The 24,651-nt window shown below is 44.8% G+C and overlaps 1 protein-coding gene across 1 annotated transcript in view; it reads right to left on the reverse strand.

The window, feature by feature from the left end:
• The window catches only part of EML6 (EMAP like 6), a gene marked incomplete at its 5' end in the record, with an annotated part of 256,971 nt that overhangs the window by 8,061 nt on the left and 224,259 nt on the right, over positions 1–24,651 (reverse strand). Inside the window, 8 exons of the mRNA XM_080936006.1 lie at positions 248–405; positions 2,561–2,769; positions 6,330–6,503; positions 7,414–7,512; positions 8,763–8,892; positions 11,196–11,274; positions 23,223–23,349; positions 23,461–23,662. Coding sequence (XP_080792132.1) covers positions 248–405; positions 2,561–2,769; positions 6,330–6,503; positions 7,414–7,512; positions 8,763–8,892; positions 11,196–11,274; positions 23,223–23,349; positions 23,461–23,662 — 1,178 coding nt within the window. The remainder of the gene's footprint in view (positions 1–247; positions 406–2,560; positions 2,770–6,329; positions 6,504–7,413; positions 7,513–8,762; positions 8,893–11,195; positions 11,275–23,222; positions 23,350–23,460; positions 23,663–24,651) is intronic.

The raw sequence follows: 24,651 nt of genomic DNA on the forward strand, positions 1-24,651 counted from the left end.
CCCCCATGAGCCTCTAAGGGTAGTGTTTACAAGAGTGAAGTCACAACAGCTTTTTGAGAATTATCTCCTAAGGTTTTAGCTGCTAGTGGCCCTTTTTGCTGCCCTCTTGGAAAGACCCTGGGCTCTCCTGCAGAGACAGCAGACTGATCTAATACAGAACAGATAGGGACACCACAATTGGCAGAGGGTGCTGTCATTTTGTCCCAAGATAGTAGCAAACAAGCCCCCAAGAGGGACCTTTACTTACGGCCGTTCTTTTCCGCCAGTCACAATAAGCCCATCTCGGAGGGTGGTGTACATTGTAAAAACAGGACCTGTGTGAGCCTTGGCCACCAGCCGAATGAGGAAGTGCTCCTTCCACACATAGACATCTCCGTTGATGGCACCGGTAAAAGTGAGGTTGTTCTGCAAACAAAGGAACACCTTGGGAACCAGAAACATACTGAAGGGTTCTTTCTCAGACACTGGCTCCTTTTTTTGGTTTGAGATTAATCTTCATTATTTTTAATTATGATGTGTGTGTGTGTGTGTGTGTGTGTGTGTATGTGTGTCCAGGCACATGAATATAGGTACCTGTAGAGGCCAGAGGCATTGGATGCCATGGAACCAGAGTCATTGAACTAAGGTCGATTGCCAGAGCAGTAAATGCTCTTAGTCACTGAATGATCTCTCCAGCCAGACTGGCTCCTTTACCGAGAGGACCAACCAAACATTATCAGTCTGATCTGAATTATGCCAAACAGATTTGCAGAGAACCATAGAATATGAATTCTGTCACCTGGCTATGTAATTTACTTGCTAATCGATTTGGACATTTTTGCATCCCTATTGTGTGCAACTCTGAAGCATCAACATAAGACAATCGCAGGCCACTGCAGGGGAAGGGCCAACCCCAACCAGAGAGGAGACCAGCCCAGGAAACACCAGGAGCTGCCTTACATACACCAGAAGTTTCTACTGGCTGGGGTATGTGGGGGAGGGGTGCAAGAAGGAAAAGGACCACTCCTTGAGGGTGGAAATTATTCCTAGCATCCACAGCCTAAGCGATGTCTACTCTGGTGTCACCTCCATGGTTGCTCAATGTCAGTTTGGACGGATTAAAAATCATCATAAAAACCACTTCTCCATGTGTCTGTGTTTCTAGAAAGGACAATGTAAATGGAAGAGCACCCTGGATGTGGGTGGCAAGATCCCGTTTTGGGGTGTTAGACTGAATAAGGAGAAAGTGGGCTGAGCACAAGAATTCATCTCTCTGCCTCCGGACTGTGGACACCACATGCCCATGCTGTGCCGTAATGTCTCTCCCGTCTCGATGCTCTGGTTTGACACAACAGCCAGTCACAGTGGGCACTTCCTTGGTAAAGTTGCTTTCCTCAGCTATTCTGCCATAATGATGAGAAAAGTAACTAATACTAATTGACTCAACACTGTTCAAACAAAGTGTAAAATGTGGTTAATTAAGGAACTTGCCTTTGCAATGTGAGGTCCTGAGTTCAATCCCCAGAACCTAAATTTTAAAAAGCCTGGTGTTTGGTTAGAATGGCTAAGATCAAAAGCTCGGGTGACAGCAGATGCTGGCAAGAATGTGGAGAAAGAGGAACACTCCTCCACTTTTGGTAAGGTTGTAAGCTGGTACAACCACTCTGGAAATCAGTCTGGCGGTTCCTCAGAAAATTGAACATAATACTACCTGAGGACCCAGCTATTCCAGTTCTGGGCATATACCCCAAAGATGTTCTAACATCTAACAAGGACACATGCTCCACCATGTTCACAGCAGCCTTATTTATAATAGCCAGAAGCTGGAAAGAACCCAGATGTCCTTCAACAGAGGAACTGAATTTACACAGTGGAGTACTACTCAGCTATTAGAAATGACGACTTTACAAAATTCCTAGGCAAGTGAATGAACTAGAGACTATCATCCTGAGTGAAGTAACCCAGTCACAAAAGAACACACATAATATGCAGTCACTGGTAATTGGATACTAGCCCCAGAAAGCTCTGGATACCCAAGAAAGAATTCAAGAACATTATGAAGCTCAAAAAGAAGGCAGTCCAGAATGTGGAAGCCTCAGTCCTTCTTAGAAAAGAAAAAAGAAAAAGAAAAAAAATTGTGTATTCGTCATCTATTATTATGTAACAAATTTTGTGAGCTATAATAGTATTTTATAAGATAAATAGATTAAAAAGAAGAAAAGCCTGGTATTACGTACGTGCTTGAGCGTCAGTGCTGGGAACTGGAGATGGAGAGACCCCTGAGGGTCACTGGCCAGCCAACTGAGCCTAACTAACAAGCTTCAGGTTCAGTGACAGATTGTCTCAGTGGAGCAAACACCATGCATGGTTGCCCTTTGGTATCCACATTCGCCCGTATCCACCAGCACATTGACAAGCACAGATCGAGCTAGGGAACACTGATGACTGAAAGCTACTAGGAGACACTGTGGAAGTGGCTTTCTTGTTGGTTTTAGGCTTTTTAGCCAGTCCCTCCCACCATCCCATGCCCATGCCTGAAGGATTCAAGGCCCTCTTTGAGGAAGCATCTACTGGAACTCACAGCACCAAAAGCCACGGACAGCATCGTCTGCATCTTGGCGGCTTCCATGGACCCGATGACCCCTTTCTTGTATAGCAGAGCACTTCCTGCTAGAGTCCAGAACTTCATATGTTTGACTCCAACAGATACAAATTGTGTGTCTGAGTCAGGGCGAAATTCCACCACAAATATTCGTTCCAGGTGACCCCCTCGGCTGGCAACCTTGGTACCTGTGTGGGTGACAGAGTCTGATGAGGCCATTCCTTTTTCTTTTCATGGGCCAGGGCAGGAAGTTCCAGCCAAGGCTGGTCTTCCATTCACTCTGAATAAGGTGAATGTTCTTCAGTTGCATCAGCTCCCTCTCAGACATCCCAAGAAGGGCATTTATGAGAGTCTGGGTAATTTCCAGAGAAGTGGGTGCTACTAACAGAACCCCTACCCACAAGTTCAAGACTAGAGTAGAAAATGACTATGGCCAATGAGGTGGAAGATTCTAGATAGGTAGAACTGACCATATCCACACTTTCCTCGTCCCAGATCCGCTCAGCCTTCCCTGGATTGATTTTCTTTAACCTTAACATTCCTTTTCAGTTTGTGAGGTTTAGGTTTAAAGTTTTTACTTTTTATAGTTGTTTTTCTTACTTCATATACTAAATGTCCTCTGTGTCTCACTGAGCCTTCCTTCATCTTGAATATGAACTCTACTTGAAGAACAGTTTTGAACATCTTAACCTGTCTGCTCTGCTCTCTGCGTCCTCGCCTGTAGTCAGCACAGCTCCAGCCCCAGCTAAGATGCAGTAAGAAGCCAAGAACTGATGCAGGGGGGTGCTTGGCCATGGTGAGCATTCCACACTGGTGACTAACTTTGGATCTTTTTAAAACATCTGGGTTTCTATTCTTCTGTCTGCCTTTGAAGACTCTCTTTTCATCCTTTTAAACCCCTTAAGTTTACATTTTTATTTTAGACTTGTTACTTTTCCTTCAAGGCTCAATGTTTCAGTTTCAATTTCTTCTCCCCCTCTTTATTATCTATCCAGATCTTTTTATTCTCATCTTCTGCTCATCTGTTTTTCATGATGGCTCTCCAGGAGAGCAGAGGGATGTTGGTAGGGAATTTTAAAGGCAGTCAGCCTACCCTTCAGCTCCAGATACTACACAAAGGAAACCTTTTCTAGGGAAGGCTGTGTTAGGAGAGCCCCTCTACTCTATGCGATAACGAAACACAGCAACTGAAACATCACAGTAGTAACAGATACCTCACTACCCGGGGCTTTAAAAACCTATGGGCTCCAAAGATAACAAATTAAGTTTGAAAGCAAACAACAGATAAGAAGAAAAGTATTCATAACTCTTATAAGAGTCAGGATTCACATTAATTATCGATAGATATCAACACATCATTGTAGGTAGACACTCTTATCTCTAGGGGAAAACATCTTTCATCAGGCAGATTCTAGAAGCAGCAGTGTGAGTGGCCAGTACAAGATTCAAAGAGGATCTGCCTCACCAGCTATGAAAGAAATGCAAAATTACAAGTCATATTTAAACCACTGGTTTTCTCCTCTTGTTTTAATGTCATGGGTATTTCCATTGTAGAGATGGTGACTTGGTCTCTGGCCTGTTCAGAACAAGTTACATAAACATATACAGGACCTGAAACATGTGCTGTATGTAATAAGTTCATTTAAAGTCATTGTTATATAGTAATATAAAGTATATAGTAGATATCTTATCCACACATGTGCTGTCCAAAATGATCTACTAGCAACTCAGGAATGCACACTATGCTCTTTACTGATAACACAAATGTATGTATTTGCTCCACTGTGTGCTATTTATCGGAAGGTAGGACACGAAGGGAAAAAAATACAACACACTAAAGAAGGGAAGAGAAGCCATGCCCATTCAACTGTGAAGAGGTAGTATCTGGTTAGAGCCCCTCTGTGTAGACGGACAAACACAAGGAGAACACCTTCAAGCTCCTCTCCTCCTGGGAGCTAGTGAAAAGTCTTCACTCTCCTGGGAGATAAGAAGAGCCCCAGATAGAAAGAATCTAGAGCTAAGGCCTAGTGGTCTAGAGGGACAAGTAGGGGAGGCAAAGAAGGTGCATGGACTTGAAGACAGGGGACTGGGTAGGGCCATGGGCTCACTTTTCTCTCAGGAACCGGGGCTAGAGTCAGCAGCCTGAGCAAAAAGGCACCTGAAACAGAACTTTGCCCCACAGAGAGGACTTTATGAAAAGAATTAACAGTGGACAGGGCTCTTGGGAAGTGATGGTGGGGGCTGTATCCTTAGAGATGCCCATGTAGATGGAAGAAAGCCTGCCAGGAAAGAACTGGAGAACTTGTGTGGGTTGGTCCTGGAAGGCAGGTAAAAGATGTTCCTAGCCTTTCTGAGATGCTTCTAGGCTGTAAGGTCAGAAACTCCATTTCTCATCAGCACTGTCTGGTTGATTCACTGACTACCTGGTATCATAAGCAATCAATCTGCATCCCAGAGAGATAGATGGGTTATGGGGACGCTTGGGCACAATGAACTGTCAACAAGAAGATGGTTTCCTGGCTCCCAGTGTGTGTCATTTGTTAGCCACTGGCTTCTCTTAAGTGGGGCTCAGGAAAGATGGCATCTTTTCTCCAAACACATACATCTATTTAGAGCCCTTCTGCCCACCCCTTCCATGAACAGGTGTGGAGACAGGGGACTCGAGAGCCCCAGTTTGGAGACACACCTCCTTTCTACTCAAGAGCCCCCAATTGGAGACATGCCTCCTTTCTACTTGAAAGCCCCAGATTGGAGACATGCCTCCTTTCTACTTGAAAGCCCCAGATTAGAGACACACCTCCTTTCTACTCGAGAGCTCCCAATTGGAGACATGCCTCCTTTCTACTCAAGAGCCCTCAATTGGAGGCACACCTCCTTTCTACTCCAGAGCCCCAGATTGGAGACATGCCTCCTTTCTACTCGAGAGCCCCAGATTGGAGACACACCTCCTTTCTGCTTGCCTGCTCAGCGTGCCCCAGATTCTAGCTGCAGACAGACCTCATTATTGCCCTTACTAATTGGATCTGCTTTTGCCAAGGCCGATCTGAGGATATACTCAGAAAATTGCATATTTTTAATTATAAGACAATTACAAATTTAGTAGCAGCTGGTGTGTGTGTGTGTGTGTTTTGAGGATGAATAAGAAGGAAATTCATTAATTATACTATAAACCAGTGGTTCTCAACCTTCCTAATGCAATACAGCTCCTCATGTAATGATGACCCTAACCATAAAATTATCTTTGTTGCTACTTCATAACTGCAACTTTGCTATTTTATGAATAATATTTGTGTTTTCTGATGGTCTTGGGTGACCTCAGTGAAAGGGTCATTTGACCCCTTAAAGGTGTCTTGACCCTCAGTGATTAAGGTGAATCCTCATTTCAGAAGCATTAATGCATAAAAATACTTGAACAGCTAAAATGTGCTTTCAGTGACCATGGTCACTTCAATTCTAATGAGGCAGCCAAGGTGAAACAGTTGGAGCAGAATCCAGATGCCACCGGGAAGGGTGGTGAGGACAGTGCTAGCACTTTCCCAGCACACCCACCGCTCCTTCACTAGTCACCACAGTTTGCTGAGCTGCCTCCAACTGGCCATGGACGGGGGTAAAGTGGGTCTGAGAGCAGCTCAGGGCTTGCGCTTGCCTCAAAGCAGGACCCATGAGGGTTGGGGAAGGCAGTCCGCATCCATCCCAGCTCACTCTACAGGGAAGCCCTGTAGAAGCAACGTGAAGCCCAGCGTGTTACCTTCTTGCCATCTCCAGACAGTGATGGTGTGCTCTGGATCCACACCCACGGACACCAGGAGCTTCCCGGTTGCACTGAAGTTGATGTAATTCACCCCCTTGGAGTGGAAGCACCGCAGCATGGAAAGCGTGTGTTTGGTCATTGCATCCCAGATGTGAATTGAAGGTGTTGTCCCTGAGTGTGGGAGGCATGACAGACATGGCAGCGCCTTAGTGTTGTGTTCCATTAAAGGCCTTTCCTCAGGGGTCACAGTTACAGTGAGGGTGGCATAAGAGACGTCTAGTCTGACCTGGCCAATAAAAGCACCTGAGGAACTAGCTGTGGAGGGCAGAGCATATGGACATTCATGTCTGACATGCTTGCAGAGGGTTTGTTCAGAGGGAACTGGTAAGGATGGATCTGTATCTGCAGCACAGCCAGATTCTGACATGACCTTGCTGTGCGGATGGGGACTGTCCCGGCTGGGACCTGTGCTTTCTGCCGTGTCACCTGCAATGGCGGGCAATGACAATGAAGAAGCATCAAGGGAAACAATAGCAAAGAAAGCCTTGTTCCTATGAGTGCAACTCTCAGCCCCAGCCCAGCAGACTCCAAAGGAAGCATTAAAATGGATATGGCTTTGATGAAAGCAAGCAAGAGACTCTTGGAAGGTCTTCCTTTGGGAAGACAAAGTAAAAACAAAAGCGGATGACTTCACAAATGTGCAAGTTTACATTTGTGGCAGGCGGTTTCTCAGGGTAGGGAGCTGGCGCACATGTTGCAGGACACCCTTCTCAAGCATCATCATCAGGATGAAGACACGGGGCTCACTTAAACCTAGGGGTGCCCTCTGCAAGGAAGAGGACCATCTATTTGTTTACTTATCAGGCTCTGGTCTGACTTTATAGTCCCTCCCTCAGAATCACTGGTCACTACATGTATCAACAGAAGTTACACAGGTGTTATAGTTAAAGACTCAAAGGAAAAAAAATCAGCTAGACACCAGCAAGAAAGGATCTAAGCTGCTCTTCCCCTGAAAGTGCTGATAGACCAGTGCAGTCTTGTACAGCCACAAGAGCAGCAAGGAGCCAGCAAGGAGCCCCACCTATCTGACTGGTAGCCACCACATTTCTGTACTTGGGGTGCTGATTCACTGTGAGGCAGAGGATGTCATCCGTGTGCTCCAGGTAGAAGCTCTGGCTGCCTGGAAAAAAGGAATCATGGGAGGTGAGTAGTGAGATCCAAGAGCTCTCTGCAGTTATCACAAAGCTGAATTGGAAAATCTGAAAATGCCTTATAAAAGATTATGCTTTCAGAAAAACCAAATTATCATGTTCAGAATTGACCTTGGGGATATGGGGGAATCGTTTTAAAAAATCCACAAGCTCTGATGTATGTCTGGCAAGGCAAAAGCTACTGCCCATTCCTAATAGATCCACAATCCACCTTAGTGTTTCCCACTGCCTGTGTGGGTCCAGCGCACAGACCAAGCACAAAGCGTTCCAGGGACTAAAGGACAAACTTTGTCTCTCTTCCCCTGGGTACAAGATCGTTTCCTCAACGTCCGACCCTGATCTGAAAGAGGGCCAGGGATGCTGAGGATGATGCTGAGGATGGTGCTGTACTGGGCAAAGTGGCCCAGAACTGCCTACAGAGTCCCCATAGCAGGAATCTATCCACTGGTCGCCTGAATGGCATTGGTCAAAGCTTTATCCAAAGTCAACACAGTTCACACAAAGTGAAAGGAAGCACTTATACCATCCATTGAAGTAAGTATGTTTCCAGACTTCCTAACGGCCTTTTAAAACCCACTCAAATGTCCAAGTGTTAGCATTGGTGATCAAGGGGATATCACAGAGTGCTATTAAAATCACAGCATGTGCCTAAAAAAAATTGAGAAAACATGAAAAACCTCAAAGCCTTCCTACCCCAAAGGGAGGAAAATCAAAGTGACACTCAGTGATTGTACTTAAATCTATCCATGAGTTACATAGACCCAGCAAGGGTCCATGAGCTGGTAGGATAAAGGGCTGATGTATCTGATCCTGTGATGAGGATATGGATGTGGGTCTGTTACACACCCTGAAATGTTTCCTTTTAAAACTTTATTTCCTGGTTGAAATCAAAGTGAGAAGGTGCTGAGCACTTCTATTGATGACTTCTTTCGGTGAATATTGCCCCAGAGTTAAAACGAGCCGGGCCCTGCGGCACGCACTTCTCATTCTAACACTCGGGAGATTGAGGCAGGATGACCACCACTCAGATGGAAACTGGATCATTTGCTTTACTCTTAGCCTCATTTCTGTTTCTACCCTGGCTTCTCCCCAGACTCTTCCCTCTCACTGTGGAGGAGCTGGCAGAAGCGCAGGTCTCTCTCTCCAGTGCCTATACCATGGTCAGGTTGAGGCTAGAAAGGTAGGAGGTCTGGATCCGAGACTGAGTGGGCATGGCTACCTGTGGAAAGGTTCTGCACAATGCCAGCGGCTGCAGTGTGGAAAATGATGTCGGCGCCATCATTAAGGTAATGCAGATTGTTGCGGCAGTCAAATCCTCGGTAGCCAAACACGTGGTCCAGAGCCAGCTCCTGTGCACACAGTTAGTTATCCTTAGAGGTTAACAGCGGAGGAACAATGCCACACTGCATGAGTAGCCACATTTGTCACAGGAACACCATGTGAGACTGACATCACTCACTGAAGGTACTGGACCAGCTGAGGTTGAAACACAGCCCCCTTTCCAACTCTCCTGAAATGTTAAATAAGAGACTTTCTCTAAATAAGCTTAAACAACTAATGTGACTTCTGGGTCCTTCAGGTGAGTCACAATGTGCAGGCTGAGTGGCCTTCAGTGGTCACCTAGAAGTCTCACATGGATGCCCCGGCAGATATTCAGTCCTTTCTCAGCCGAATAATGGCTCAGAGACCACCACCATGAGCAGGTCCCATACGCAGCTGTGATTAGTGGGGGCTGTTGTGTGAGCCGAGGTCATGCCTGATGTGTTGGTTATGATTCACCCCACAAAGTTTCTGTGCATTTGCATTTTCCCAGCAACTAGAAAGTACTCTGGATTTATAGTTTTCTCTTTTGTCTCATTCTCTACAACAAAGAGCAGGGGCTGAGTCAGATCAACTCTTGATTCCATTCAACACACTTTTACTGGGCTCCTCCATGCCTGGCCCTATGTTAGCTCCAAAACAAGGTTTATTGTGAGTGGGTCCTACCTCTCCAGGTTCCCCAAGTCTGGCTCTAACTATCTCTGAAGTTTGCCAACTACAAACAACACATTATAGCTCCTAAAATACAGTCATCTTTCACTGTCTCTAGGGTGAAGCTTAAACTTGAGTTGGCACAAGACTTACCCCCACACACGACCATGTTCTGAGCATACAGGATAAGCTGACCATGTTTAGCCACTGATCATAGGTTTTCCTGGTGTTTCAACTTTTTTTCGAATGTCCCACTCACCTAAAAAGCCCTTCTCTTCCTTCACCTCCACATTCCTCCAAAGTGTTCCCCAGGAATGTATGTAATATGGGACATTACCCTGAATACAGTAGCCAAAGGAATCAAGACTGGTCAGTCAGTCTTCAGAATTTAGAACAGACATTGGCTGCTCAGTAGTTGTAACACCTCAGGAGTTGTAAACTCGGGTACTAGGAGGGTAATTGTGTTTATGACAGCAGTTCAAGAATTTCTTAAGAAACTCATTTCAGGCACCCATGAGCCTCTGCTTGACAGAAGATAGGTACCATCTTGGCTTATGATGGCCCTTCTACTTTTGGATCCTGTCCCAAATCTCACACCAGCTGTACTTCTGAAACTGAGCTATCTTCCAAAATAAATATCTCAAAAAACGTTTCTTTCCAGAAAGAAAGAAATTCTGACATCAGTGAGAATTATGGTCTATGACCAGAGGCAGACATATATAAGAGGGGAGGTGAATATGTTCTGAGGCCTGTGGAACATGGGTGGGGTGGGGCTGGGTATGAGGGCTCAAGATGAGGTCTCACAGAGACAACCCAGAGAATGTTCTGGAAGAACTACAGTGTGGGGAACTGAGAGGTATCCAGACTGCAGAATTAAAATACAGGACTTCACAGCTCCAGACAATTGGAGAACATTAGGTGGTGAGTTTGTGGTTAGAAGTTCTTAGTTGCAAGGGACTCATAGCTAGCAAGACCACTTTGGTTGAGGTTTGCAAAGTATGAACATGACTCTCACTGGCAGTGTGAGACTCTTGGGTATTAAAGCCAGCATTAGGCATAAAGGATCTGAACTCTGAAGAGAGGACGCTGGGCTGTGGGTCTATGAAAACAGCAGGCTCACTGGAGTTGATCCTTATGTCTCAAATGTGAGCCCAGATCTTCCCTCTCATTGGACTGGTGACCTCGAGAATGGGTCCTATGAGCTGCTTGATCATTCTTCCACCAGAGATCCCTCATTTGCAAAGGAAAGTATCAGTCCTCACACATACAGTGCCTGGTATTGCAGTGGAACGGAGATGAGAGATGGTGACAACTTATGTGCTACCCACTTCCTTCCTGTCTATCAAATGGAGCTGAAGTCCCAGGAAGCAGAGTGCATAGGACAAAGGAGTCTGGTTTGAGGGACACATGGCTTTTATAGTTACCAATGATTGATAAGGGCTTGGTGACAAGGCCGAGGGAGAAAGAATATGACCCAGTAGATGTAGTGCTGGTCCCAGAGATGGGACCGGGGGTATAATGCCATACCAAATGGAGATGGGGACAAGAAGGACCCAACAGGCCCCCTTTGGGTTCATTTGATGAGATGTTCCCTTTAAGTCAGGCAAATTAAGATGCCACCTGGCTAGCTGTATCAGAGCATCATTAATCAGACAAAAGCATGATCTCTGAACCTTCTTACCTCAACCACCTTCTTTTTTTTGGTGATGTTGTTCTTCTGGAGTTTCTCAGGCTGGGGAGCTGCACGGCTAACGGGTGGTCTGAAACAGAAGTCAGAAGAAGCGCGTGGTTGGATAAAAGGCTGCTGGCCCAGCTGCTAGCTAAAGCCAGAGCCAGGGAGGGCCTTGCTTCTCTAACACTTCAGAGGACATCCCCCCTGGGGGCGTGTTCTGTCTCCTCTCTCACCTCCTTAGGAACAATACTGTGAAATACAAGCTGTCCCACTGCAGATGTGGGTCTAGGCTCACAGCTCAGAGTTGGTTCTCTATATTATAACACCTTTATAACATCAGGTCCCACTTCCCTAATACCTAACAATATCCTGGGATCCAGGAAGAACCCTTGGCTAGAGGGACTCAATTTAAGACTAAGGGCAAGTCCATGTTTGCAAAAGAAGAGGTCATGCTTCCTCACCTCACTGGCCAACAGGCAGCCAAAAGCCTGGCCTGCTGTGTAGCAGGACTTAGGAGCCAAGCTTTGGAAGAGGCCCTGACTGAGGCTGTGTGGAAAAACAAGGGCAAGAGGAAGAAAGGGCTGGACAACCTATCCCCCACTCTGCTCTGCCACGGTTATGGTCCACCTTAAGCTGCTGTCACTACACCAAAGTTTGCTTTTCCCTTCTAGGTTTTGGTGCGTGATATCCCCAAATTTAGCTAAGAGAGTTTACTAAGAGGAAACCCTAAAGAACTTCTGCACAAGTTGCTGGCTGCTGTGGGTTCCCTTTTGTCAGACTTCTGCAGTATTAGCATGGGAGGAGGGACTACTGCTGCAGCTCCTGTCCCAAGTCCCACACCCAGCAGTCAGTATTCTAGGGAAACACAGAGAAAGAATTACCTGGATCCCCTTGGAAGCAGAAAACAAAGGCAAGCAAGAAACTTAGTACAGGTTAGGGTAGCATCAGCTAGCATGTCACTCATGCGCAAGCATGTCCCGAGTGAACAGACATTTCTGTGTGCTACAACCCATGCTGCCCCAGCATGCCAGCCAAGAGCTAAAACAGAAATGAAAGAGTGCGCCAGGCTACACGTTTCAAAAGTCATACCCTGGCCTCTCTGGGCAAACTGCACTAAGTGCCAAAACAGTGGGAAGAAAGAAGGTAGCTTTGTCAATGCTTCCTGTGTGTTTGGTTTCATGCCTGTGGAGTTTGCTTTGTTTAGAGTGTGCTGGGGAGAGACTCATTGTCAGAAAGCAACATCCTCTTGGATGTCTTGAACAAAACACAATGGGTGGCTTTGTTCCCAAATTAATTTTGATTCATAATTTAGCCTAATAACGCTCAGGTTTTTCAGAAGGTCAGCTTGTCAGCTGGACTAGCTAATGGATTTGGGGGGAGGGCAGGGGAAACAAGGTACCTTTATTTTCTCAGAAATTCTTCAATCAAAACACATTATATAATCATAAGTGATAATTGGACCAAATGGTATTAAAATGGGGAGAAAGGACATATCTACAAATGACATCCCCAGCTGACATTGTTACCATCAAATTGAGCAAAATCTCGGGATTGGGGTACAACAGTTCCTTCAACAGACAGTTTCTGCACTTTCATTACTGCTTTCCAAGGACATCTTCTCTTTCTTCTGTTTTAGTAAGACTTTCAAATAAAATATGTGGATTTCTTCTTTTACCTAGGAATGTTGAACTACATGACAAAAGCGAGCCTGGGGCTACAATGGGAGCAAGAATGTGCTAGAACTACCACATGGGTCAGAGCTTCTGATTCAACACAGGGCTCCGATCCAGAGCACACACAGGTTGTATAATATACAGCATATTATACAGTATAGAGTAGGCATACAAGTGCAAACACTGTGTTTATATATACATGAGATTGTATATATACACAGAAAGGCAATCCGATGCTTTTTGTCATCTTTATTTTCAGTTAAGAAAAAAAAAAGCCCCAAACTCTAAAAACCGAAGCAGTAAAGCAGTCTGAGAGTGTGTCTTTCTTTGTTCACAAGCACAGTCTAGAGTTGCATTGTTTCAAAACAAGAGGTGCAATGGGAAGAAACCTGCATGGGGCAGTCAGCCCCGCTCAGAGCCAAGCCTTCCCATTTACTTGTGGATTCCTAGTGACATAGCACTAGGCTCTCACTGAGCTTTCCCAGAGTGCTGTGGATACTTACTTGACAATTCCCTGCCTCCAAAGGAAAGCAAGTTAAAACACAATACAAGTATTAAAAGCTTCTTTTCAAGGATCTATAAACAATATTCAAAATATCAGACGTGGGAGGAGCTGCCAAAAATGTAAAGCACAGCTAAAGGCTGCTGGGTTAGCATTTTCAGCACATCCAAATCCTTCCAAATTTAGATCCTACCAGAAATGCCACTCTGTGAAACTCCACCGAGGTGGGAATGAACAGAGAACGCAAGAACATTCACTCCCTTTTTGGTCTAACATACTCTTTATAGTTGTTTGTTTTGGCTCAGGGTGGGGGAGCCAGGAGCACAGCTGGTGTTTGGGAAAGGACTCAACAAATTTAAGAACTCAGAGGTGATCAGGATGGCCAGGATGTGCAGTGATAGAAGGAACCAAGACAAAAGAAAGGAGAGCCTTGAAATGACTCAAGGCAAGGAGCTTCTATTACAGGCAAGATGCTAGGGGAACGGGCCCTCAAAGAAAGCAAGTGGACTGAGGGGAGGATGGGCAGGAGACACAGCAGCATTATTCTTGAGTGAAGTACTGGGGAGGGAAAGTGCTGCTGAAGATCTCTCTTATGTCAGTGTAACCTGTGCACAGGGAAAGCTCAGCACAGCTCGGATTCTCCTTCCCATCAACCCGGCTGCTGAAGGAAAGCAATCCTGACACACACCCTTATCTCACAAAGGCCACTAGCTAACATGCTTTAGTACTTCTTTCTATGTCCTTGTCCCCTCTAAAAGCTGCTAGGCTGAGATATCGGGAAAGGAGGGTTGGGCAGAGCACATTATGACCTGAATGTGAGACCAGAGTTCCAGCGCCAGGGTGAGCCACTGTACAAGCTGAATGGAAGGGAAGGCTCTGGGGTGGAAAGGCTAGCTTCCCTTCACCACAGAAGACAGGTTTAAGGTTTTTAGCTGGACAATGTACAATGTTGTTCAAAGTATTCTTAGAGGAAATGTAAATTGGCTCAGGTTTTAAAATGGCTCCAAGAATAATGGGCCAGAGAACGCTCCAAGACTTTCCAAATGTCTTGGCAAGCCTGGCCATTCCCATCACTTGGATCCATTTTATAAGTGATCTCCCACCAGATCATTCTACGGATAGGATCCTGGGATAATCCCAGGACACAGGACAATTTATAAATATGTAGGAAAGGAGGCACATTCCAGAAAGGGGGTAAGAGAGGGAGTGTGCGTGCGTGTGTGCGTGTGTGCGTGCGTGTGTGTGTGTGTGTGTGTGTGTGTGTGTGTGTGTGTGACAGAGAGAGAGAGAGAGAATGAATAAATACCTCTACCATAGTCTCAATGTTTCAAGATTAACTCAGATTTAGAGAAAGTCTCCAAAACATAGGAGCTATATATTAATTAAAAACTTTATTAGGTCTGTTCTGACATCTTCCAGAATCATCTAGAGCAGTGGTTCTTAACCTCCCTAATGCAATGACCCTTTAATATAGTCTCTCATATAGTGGTGACTTCAACCATGAAATTATTTTCATTGCTGTTATGTAACCTCTGTGTAAGGGTCCTTTGACCCCCAAAGGGGTTGTGACCCACAGGCTGAGAAATGGTGATCTAGAGGGTTGCTCAGTGGTGAAGTAGAATGAAGGACCAAGAATCGAGTGGAGTACCATGGGTGTTCTGAAAAAGCCTGGCATCTTGAAAATGTGCCCAAAGCCTAGGGCAACACACCTACTCCACAGAGACATGGATTCACATGAATGGCTGAAGGCCAAGAGGTCAGTGAAGAAGCGACTAAGTGACACTTGGCAGATTACTAATGCAAGGGATGGGTGACGAACTTGACTGGGGCAGCAACTGAGGAGGAGGCAAGGCAACTGTGAAGCAGCTTCAGTGCGCTCTGTCACCCACTGGTTTCTAGAATAAACTAACCCAGGAGAATTCTAAACAGGAGCCAGCCTGTGGGGATGGCAGGTTGTGAGGTGTGAGGGGGAATCTCGGCTTCAGATAGGCATGGGAGCTTTGAGCAATTCTAATCTAAACTAACTACAATTTGACCTGAACAGTGGGAGCAGCCAGCCTTCTCCAGCCCTTTACCTCTGGAAAAGCCCGGCCAATCCACAATACCTAGCCGTTTTAACTTTATAAATTATCAGTTCTGTACTGAAGTTATGGCTTTGCTTCAAACCATGAGGTTCTGAGGTTTGTAGAAAGAAAACCATTTATGGAAACATCATTAAATTCAATTAAAAATCAACTATGTAGGTTTTTGGTCACCACCCACCTAAACATAGGCCTTAGAGATGATTGATTTTAGCATTTCAAAGTTTAATAGATATTTTAATTTTAGTTCACTCACCTTAATAAAAAAAAAAAAAAAGCAAGAATCTGCTATATTCTACTTGCTCAGAGTAGTCACTGAGAGCAAGTTTTTCAGATTCTGGGTGAAGTGAGGAAGGAGACTTTGGGAATGGGGCCTGTTTATGTAAAGTCACTCTCCCACCAGGGCGGCTGGGTTAGTGTTTATGCAAAACATAGGCAACCACAGTATTCCATACTAGCAAGCTCTTGAATGCTCTCTCTTCACCAGTGGAATGGGAATGCCAGATTAAAGGATCTTCCCTCCCAATGGGGCACAGCCCGATCTCCGTCTCCCTGCTCATTGGACTAAACCTCTAAGGATTTAGCAGTTCAGGGGTCTCAATGTGGCCTATTCTGCAGCACTTGCCTAGAAAGATTTTCGTTTCTTTGCAACAATACAAGCTCACAGAGCAGCTATTGACAAGGCAGGACAAAGGGCCTCTGTGAAGCCCATGGAGCCAAGGAGGCTGTTTGCTCACAGTTGACATGATCATGGAGGAGAGCCTTGTCCCGCTTCGTCTTGCTTCTGGCAAGCTTGAAATTCCCACACAGCTACTGATTAAAAGCGACACTTTTTTTTTTTTTTTTTTAAATTGGGGGCAGGTTCTCTCCAGAGATTTCTTTCTCTAAACATAGCATAAAAGCTTAGGGGAAAAAAAACTGAGTTTGCCTATATATGGTGATTTGCTTTAACTGAAGGAAGTGTGTCTAATTTTTCCTATATTTTAACACTGCCAGTCAGGGATATGTCTAGTGTGCTCTTTGCTCCATCACAAAGTGGCTGGTGAGGTATGTTCATGTATAAATCAGATACATGGTAACTCACGTCTGTTTATTTTCAGTCCCCTTTGCCTTTTGTGACACAGACTTAAATCAAACAAACATTTCAATTTCTAATGTGTAGATATATGGATAAAAAAAAATCACTTAATTAAGCTGTCCCCATAGTCAGTTGGAACAGCCTCAGATACATACACTTACAAATTCAAGAAGCCTTTGCTTGCTACTTATTATGTGCAAGACACTGTACTAGTTACCCACTATGTGCAAGGCACTGTGCCAGTTACCTACTATGTGCAAGGCACTATGCTAACTAACTACATGGTGGTACTATGATCAAATCTTCAGGAAGCCAAGAGTCCCACAGAAAGAGGTCTGCATATAGTAGAATGTTTCAGTGTTACAGATGGACATATTAAGGAATAATAGGAGACAATCAATGTGGGGCAGAAACAAGAAAACAAAAGCAGGGCTAGAGTGACAGCTCAGTGGTTACTTGCTAGTACTGTCTTTCTGAGTACCCAGCTTGGTTCCCAGCACCCACATGACAGCTCACAAAGCCTACAGGTCTAACACCTCCCATCTCTGAGAACACCCGCATACTCACACACAGGTACACCTGATTCAAAAAAACCTAACAACAAGCAAACAAAATCCCCGTAATATTTCTTTATAGTATATGCAGTAGACATTCCTTTATAGTGTTTTTTTGCTTAAGTCTATAAACATAGTCAAAATTCAAATTAAAAATTTAGATCATATCCTTTTAACCATAGGTATATAAAAAGTTTGGAAAATATTAATGCCACAGTGGAACTCTGGGGTTGTTTGCAGGTGTCCCCTATGAGTTAGCAGATAAAGACACTGTCATTTAAAAACGCTCATAGCTAGGGTTGGTTGAGTAGGCTCTGAGGATGAAGGCACTTGCTGCTGACTCTCAAGCCTGTGTTTGACCCCCAGACTCACATCGTGGAAGAAGTAATGCATACCCCACACACAAACACACACAAACACATTTCATAAATGCAGAATAAGACGAAACAAAAAATGTGTTTTGAGCTCAAAATCTGATTTTAGGGTTGGTAAAAGTTCCTTGTTTCCCTTAGGAATATATGCCATAGACTTAAAAGTAAATATGTATCTAAGATATTGATCTAATAATTAATATAAGAACTTACAGGTTCTTTTTCCACAATCCCTGCTGAGACTAATTCTTGCCCTGTCACCTCAGTGTGATAGGTACCATTCTTGGATGATTGTAAGCTGGGCTTAGAAGGATGCTGCTGTTTCTGAGGAGGGACCAAAAGAGCTAACCTAAAGCTAAGCCCTGTCTGCAGTCTGTTTTAGCTTGCCATGACACTGTTCCAGAGAACTCATACTTTAATAAGCAGGCTCCTCTAGGAGTTTCACTCCTAGAGACTCAGGCTATCTTATACTGATAATCTTAAGAAGAAACAACAGTGTGAAAATTATTCCTCAAAAAGTAATGGCATATCCACCTTACCATGCAGATACGAGTCCCACACCAACATGCGACTCTGTAAGATCTCAACAGACCCTGAACAATGACACTAAAACATGAAAACTGACCTACAACAGGGGACTCCCTCTCTGCTGTCTTACTACTATGGCTGCCAACACAATGCAGCCAATGAACTACAAACCTCTGCCTTTTTTCCTCTTGGTAAACTCTTTCATTGATCATGTGTTAGTGGCCTGTCACTTCTGACCTGCTAGCAAGTATTTCCTCCTGCTTGCTGACGAGACTCAAGGAGGGTGAGCTATCTTTGTGGTAGAGAGCAGTTTGTAAAATTTCCCTCAGTCCCCAGAAAGGAGGAATGGGAAGCAGAGCTTACTTGGAACATCCTGAGGGGAGGGGGTACCTAAACACTTAGGGGTACCATAAATCCTATGTGAACAAGGGGACGGTCTCTTATATGAAAGCTGGTAGCCCCCCTTGTTACTAGGGACTGGGAGAAGGGTAAGGAAGAAATGGCAGGTCCCAAAGAGGGGTACTGTGGGAGAACCTGAATTGTATGCAGTTTCTGCAGCTGGAATTATGGAAAGATAAGAAGCAGACAACTAAGATCAACTCACTATGGGGATTGCAAGGGGCTGGGTACCACTGCATGATCTACCATCAATACACGTGGAAAGAGGAGTGCCAAACACCTACTGTCACACATTCTGTAATAAAGGGGACAAGGGGCAGCTCCACTGAGATGCAGCCTGAAGGTGAGGACCTTTCCACTTCCAGACCTGCCTTCATTGCTTTAACTTGTTTGGGAAGGCTTTCTGCTCGTAAGAAGGAACATTTTGTGTTCTTTACTCTACTGGCCTTTGCTCTAACTGAAAGTTCATCTAGTCTGCTGTGGCCACTGCTGACCCCTTTGCTGATATTAGAACCTGCTTCTTTGAGCTTCTGATGGGGAGTGAAGTTCAGTGCCTCTTCAGTAATGCCTCAGGCCTTTAGCACGACATTGAAACTCCTGAACACCCAGCCTCAGAGACTGAGTCACTGCTGAGCTCAATCCAATGTCTCCTTAAATATCTATTCATTCCTCCAGTTCTGTTCCTCTAGAGGACATGACTAATGCAGCTGCTCTTGTCAGGTTTGCCGCAACAATGAGAAAAGGTAGTATGAAAATGCCTTTATGTAACAATGTAGCATTGTATTGTAATATAATATACAAATAATTTAAGTCATCTTAAAACTTTTTAGAAAATAAAGTGGTGATTGATACTCTCTCTCTCTCTACACACACACACACACACACACACACACACACACGCACACACACACACACACACACACACACACACACACACAAGTATTCAGACCAAATCTGTCTGATCAGAGCCAGTGAGAAGCTCAGCAGGGAAACTGCCAAGCCTGAAGACCTGAGTTCAACTTTCAGGACCCACATGACAGAAGGCAAGAACTGACTGTCCTCTGACCTACTCAGTGGCACAAGTGTACCCTCCCCCTCCACACAAATAAATGAACAGATTTAAAAACATTAAGTGTATCTGAGACTTTAGCATCTAAAATAAATGCCAAAATTCTATAGTTGCTCACAACTAATAGGCACACAAACTGGTGCTAAGACAAGGTTTAAGCATCACAAACTTTGCTACTTCATCTGGTTTTTTACAAGGAGAGATGCTTTTTTTTTTTTTTTTTTTTTTTTTTTTTTTTCTTAACAGGCTAAAACAAGGCAAGAAAGGCTGGCAGCAACCCGAGATCTTTGTGAGCAAAGGGAACTGTGCCTTTGGTCAGGCAGGGTTTTGATTTGTGGCAACAGGTTAAGCAGCATCTAGAAGAAGAACAAAGAAGGCTGGGTTGAGCCTGCTTAGTCACAGGTGACAAGGACCCTAACAGCACAAGAATATCAGAGAGTGTTCAGAAGCAGAGAGTGGGGGTCTTAGATCCTTTATTTATCCATGGTCAGATCCCCAAAAGCCATCAAATCGGTGCTTATTAATTAAGGGTCTTGAAGAGTGTAGGCTTCCCATACACCCCAGAGAACTGACGTAAAGCAGTGCCGGTTTTCATAAAAGCCAGGTTGTGCTCATGCTATGTCTTTACTTTAAAAATAGGCTTCTGTCTGAGTGCTGAGTCCAACTGAATTTAGTAAACAAAAACCTCTATTATTACCATCTTCCACACAGTTTAGAGTTTTAAAATATTTGTTACTAATTTTAAATGAATATGGGCATTTTGCCTTCATGTATATACATTTATTGTATGTGTGCCTGGTGCCCACAGAGGCTAGAAAAGAATGTCAGATGCCCTGGAACTGGAGTTAAAGATAGTTGTGAGGTGCCATGTGGGTGCTGGGAATCAAATCTGGGTCCTCACTAAGCAACCTCTCCAGTTTTAATACCTGCGCTAAATAGTAGGTACCTAAAAATAAATGGCTGTAGGGAGAGAGCAGAGACCAAGGAGATGGCCAACCAATAACCGGCCCAACTTGAAACCATCCCATGGGCAGCACCAATCCCTAACTCTATTAGTGATGCTCTGCTATGTTTACAGATAGCAGCATGTTGTCTTTCCAGAAGTTCTACCCAGCAGCTGACTCAGACAGATACAGACACCCACAGCTAAACAGTGGATGAAGCTTGGAGACTCTTGTAGAAGAATAGGAGGAAGGATTGAGGGCCCTGAAGGGAATAGGAACTCCACAGGAAGACCAACAGAGTCTACTAACCTGGACCCTTGGGGCTCTCAAAGTCTGAACCACCAACCAAAGAACATGTCTAGTCTTGACCTAGGCTTCCACTCACATATGTGACAGATGTGCAGTTTGGTCTTCATGTGGATCCAGAACAACAGGAATGGAAACTATCCCCAAAGCTGTTGCCTGTCTGTGGGATATGATCTTCTAGCTGAGCTGCCTTGTCTGGCCTCAGTGGAAGAGGATGTGCTAGCATCCCAGAGACTTGAGGTGATGTGTGTGGGATAGCCAGGGGGCCTCCTGCATACTCAGAGGAGAAATGGGATGCGGAATGGGGAAGAAAAGTGGGAGGGGGTGACCAGGAAGGGGGGTCAGTGAGTGGGATATAAAGAGAGGTTCGGTGGGTAAAGAGCTTGCTATGCAAGCATGAAGACCCAGGTTTGATGCCAGAACCTGTGTAAAAGCTGTCAATTATCAGTTAGCAAAAGCAATAAGGGAGAATGTTTTTGGAATTGTGTAACTTAACCACATCTCCTGCCCTTTTCCTCCCACCACCCCTTATGGATAGCATTCATAGGTTCTTCCAGCCTTTCTGCTTCTGACTGGTCTCAGCAAATGGGAGGAACCAGCAGAGCTGACTGTGGGAGGAAAGGTTGCTTGGCAGAGGTTTCATCCAAGGTTGGGGCTGCCAGAAAGAATCCAAGTGAGTGAGCCATGTGGTAAGCTGGAACAAAGTTGAAATGTGATTGGCATATTTCACATTTGCTAAGTGTGGCCCAGGATTCTCTTCAGGGCAATTATTATTTTTTCTCAACTTTCTCACTTCCCAAAATATTGGAACTGAAGGTCATATGACTTTTGAAGCATAAAAGTCACAATATGTTAGAAGTTGCACAAGAAGGCATCACGTAGTCTCACAGCTATTTTAAAGTCAAATGTCTAAATGCAATTAGAAACAATTCGTGGCTGTCTTAGAAACTTAAAAATTCAGTTGCTTCCAAATGATTGATGCAAACTGTGCAGTTGTCAGCCGGCATGTTCTTCTCAGTATGACAGCTGCTGCCATCTTCTCAGGGAGTGGGTGGGAAGGGACCCAGTTAGACTCAGATGCCTGGAGCACAGTTAGGAGACAGAGTGAAGGTCCTAGCACGGAGCAGCTACTCTGGGAGCATGCCTTCATCTGGGCTCTGGTGCTCGTCTCTCACTTTCACTGGTGTGTGTCCTGCTCCAGGTGCCTTCAGTCATTACACACCACAAGGACAAGGAGAGATCAGCAGAGCTTGAAGGAGCCAAAGGAAGGCACTGGCCTTAACACTCCCAGGGAGAAGTGGGTACTGCCAAGCCGTGCTCCTGATACAGGAGGCACCACCTCGTTCTTCCTTCTTTCACAGGAGGTTAGAACTCACGAAGCCTGCTTTCTCTTTCATCTAAGAGCCAAGTTGCAATATGTGATTTCTTACCACTCCTGGCTCCAAGGCCCCAGTGCCTCACTCTCTCTCATTGGGGATGTTCACTGATTTCCTGAAGGCACCACCTGCCTGGTACTTCTGCTTTCTGTGGTCACAAGCTGCCTAGTCTTATCTCTCAGGCTGAGTACCCTAAAATTACTGCCCAGGATGGGGAGAGACTGCTTGGTTCAGATTCCTATTTTCTCCCTACAGGCTGATTGGTTACTGGGCTCACTCAGCTCCCGGCATGGCATGGCTGCTGTCTTTACGGCTAAAGCCCTTCTACAAACTGGGGCTGTCAAGTGGTTTGGGGTTTTTGTTTTTTTTTTTTTTCTCCCAAGGAAATTGCTGTATACAGAAAAGGCTTGATCCTTTCTTTGGACCCTATACTTATCTTAAAATGGTTTTCTTTTCCACATGTTTTCTTCATTGCATTCTAAGGTTCAAGGGTGAATTATCTTTTAAATTGCCAGCAAAGAAGTACTTGTTCATAATTCTATGAAATTTTTTTCTTGTTTTTTTTAATAAAGATTCAATTCAGTGTACCCTAACATATAGCAACTCTTCAATATGGAACAATAAAGAAAATAAGGTGTGTTCAAAAACTTAACCTTAAAATGGAAAACTGTTAGCCTCCTCATCTCCCGTCTTACACTAAATTAGGCAGCGTGGCTTTTTGTACAGTGTGCAAAGAGGTCATGAGACAAGGAGTGGTTGTGAAATCGAGGGTTACACCTGAATCAGATGAGGGATCAGACCAACGAGCCAGCACGGTGGTTACATGGCTGGATCTTAGTGAATGGTCTGAATTTAGTGTGACATCCCACTGAGTTTTATAGAGCCAAGCTGGAGCACAAGTGATGGGCAAGTCAATCCCTCTGACAGTGGAATGGGAAATTGGAGAGGTTGGATACTTTATTCTTAAAAAGAAGATTCAACCCAGACCAAATAAATGCCTTTCTCAAATAGATCAGTTAAGTGGCAGGCCTATTCTTGTGTGTGTGTGCGAACATGCATGCACGTGCATGAGTGTGTGTGTGTGTGTGCGTGAGTGTGTGTAAGTTTCCAGGTCATAGGGATCTTTAGTGCAAACAGACCTTGCCAACACCATACCTTTCTTCCATGGACACCTCTTTTAGCTGCTGGTGTGGTTTGGTGCCTTCCATTTCCCGGATGCTCACAGCGTAGATCTTGGTGGTATAGTCAATGGCTTTCTCTCTAGCAACATCACTGTCATAGCCTCAAACAACAGAAAGAGATTGGGGGTATTACATGGTTTTCAAGTGTTTGGGAGGGTACCAGAAAAAAAGATACTGTCATAATAGAAAGCACATGGCTGATTGGGGCTCACCACCATCTTCTTCTGCATCTGTGTCTGACTCCTCACTATCAACCAGCTTGCTCTCCTGAGTCCCCACAAATTCCCTGGTCCATATCATCAAGGCTGTGTCAGCTCCTCCTACTGTGAGCAGCACAGAGTCATTATGCAACCACCTCACATTGGTAACGTGTGCGCTGTGCCCCACATACTTCTTAAATTTTGCATTCTGTCCCTGCAATAAAGCCAGAAAGTGGCGGTTACCAGCTAGTGCCTAATCATTCCTGTTGCCTTTGCTGTTATTTAGGACGTTAACAAAACTGTTCATTTTCTAGTTTTATAATTCTGCTAGTATCATGAGAACTCATGCTCCAGGCAGGCTGTGAATGGTTTCCCTTTGACTGGCTCACAGTAGGTCTTCAACAGGTATTTTGGAGGTGGATTTGGGAACTAAGGAAATATAAGCCATTCTTTTCCTTGTCTCTCTGACAGCAAAAGAATAAGACCTATAGGGTTTTTTGTGAACTTTTGATTGACACTTCTGTAGCCACCCCCACAGTAGGTTTTACATATAATCCTGGCAAGGATAGAAGGAAGCAAGGGACCTCAAGTAATGTTTAAAACAAACAGTTTCATCCTGGAACTTGTAAAGCATCTCTAACCCAGAAGTCACTTAAAAAACTGTTTTAAAGATAAAGCAAGCCCCTTTCCACTAAGCAAATCTAAATAAATATAATTCAGTTTTCAAGTCATTACTGGAAGCTTTTGGAGGTTGTGCCCAGGCTGTACCATTGTATCAGCCAGTGGTGAGAAGTGGAGGGTGAGGTGTGACTTTGACTGTCTCAGGACTGTCCTGAGACATGCTGGGAAGCCAATGTAAGCACGGGAAAGAACTTCCATTTTGGGCTTCTGAGACACAGCATGACAAAAATAGCTCTTGTGGGAGCCATTTAAAGAGGCAGTTCTTCTGTCCTTTCTGTGGCTCCCAGGGAATACCGTAAGCAATGTGGCAAGCCAATGAACTCTGGTTAGGAGCCAGAAGCTGGCTTACCAGATGAAAATTTTAGCACATAACTGACAAGAGGCTTCCCCGAGGACTGGTGTACTAGGAAGCCTGACACAGTAGGACACATGGCAGGAAATGGGGGCAAGCACTTGGGGCTGCAATCCTACAGATCTCTAGATCTTGCCAACCCCTCCCTGTCACTTGGAAACTATCTACTC

The sequence above is a fragment of the Micromys minutus genome (assembly GCF_963924665.1).
Source record: "Micromys minutus genome assembly, chromosome: 1".
In the NCBI taxonomy this organism is placed as follows: domain Eukaryota; kingdom Metazoa; phylum Chordata; class Mammalia; order Rodentia; family Muridae; genus Micromys; species Micromys minutus.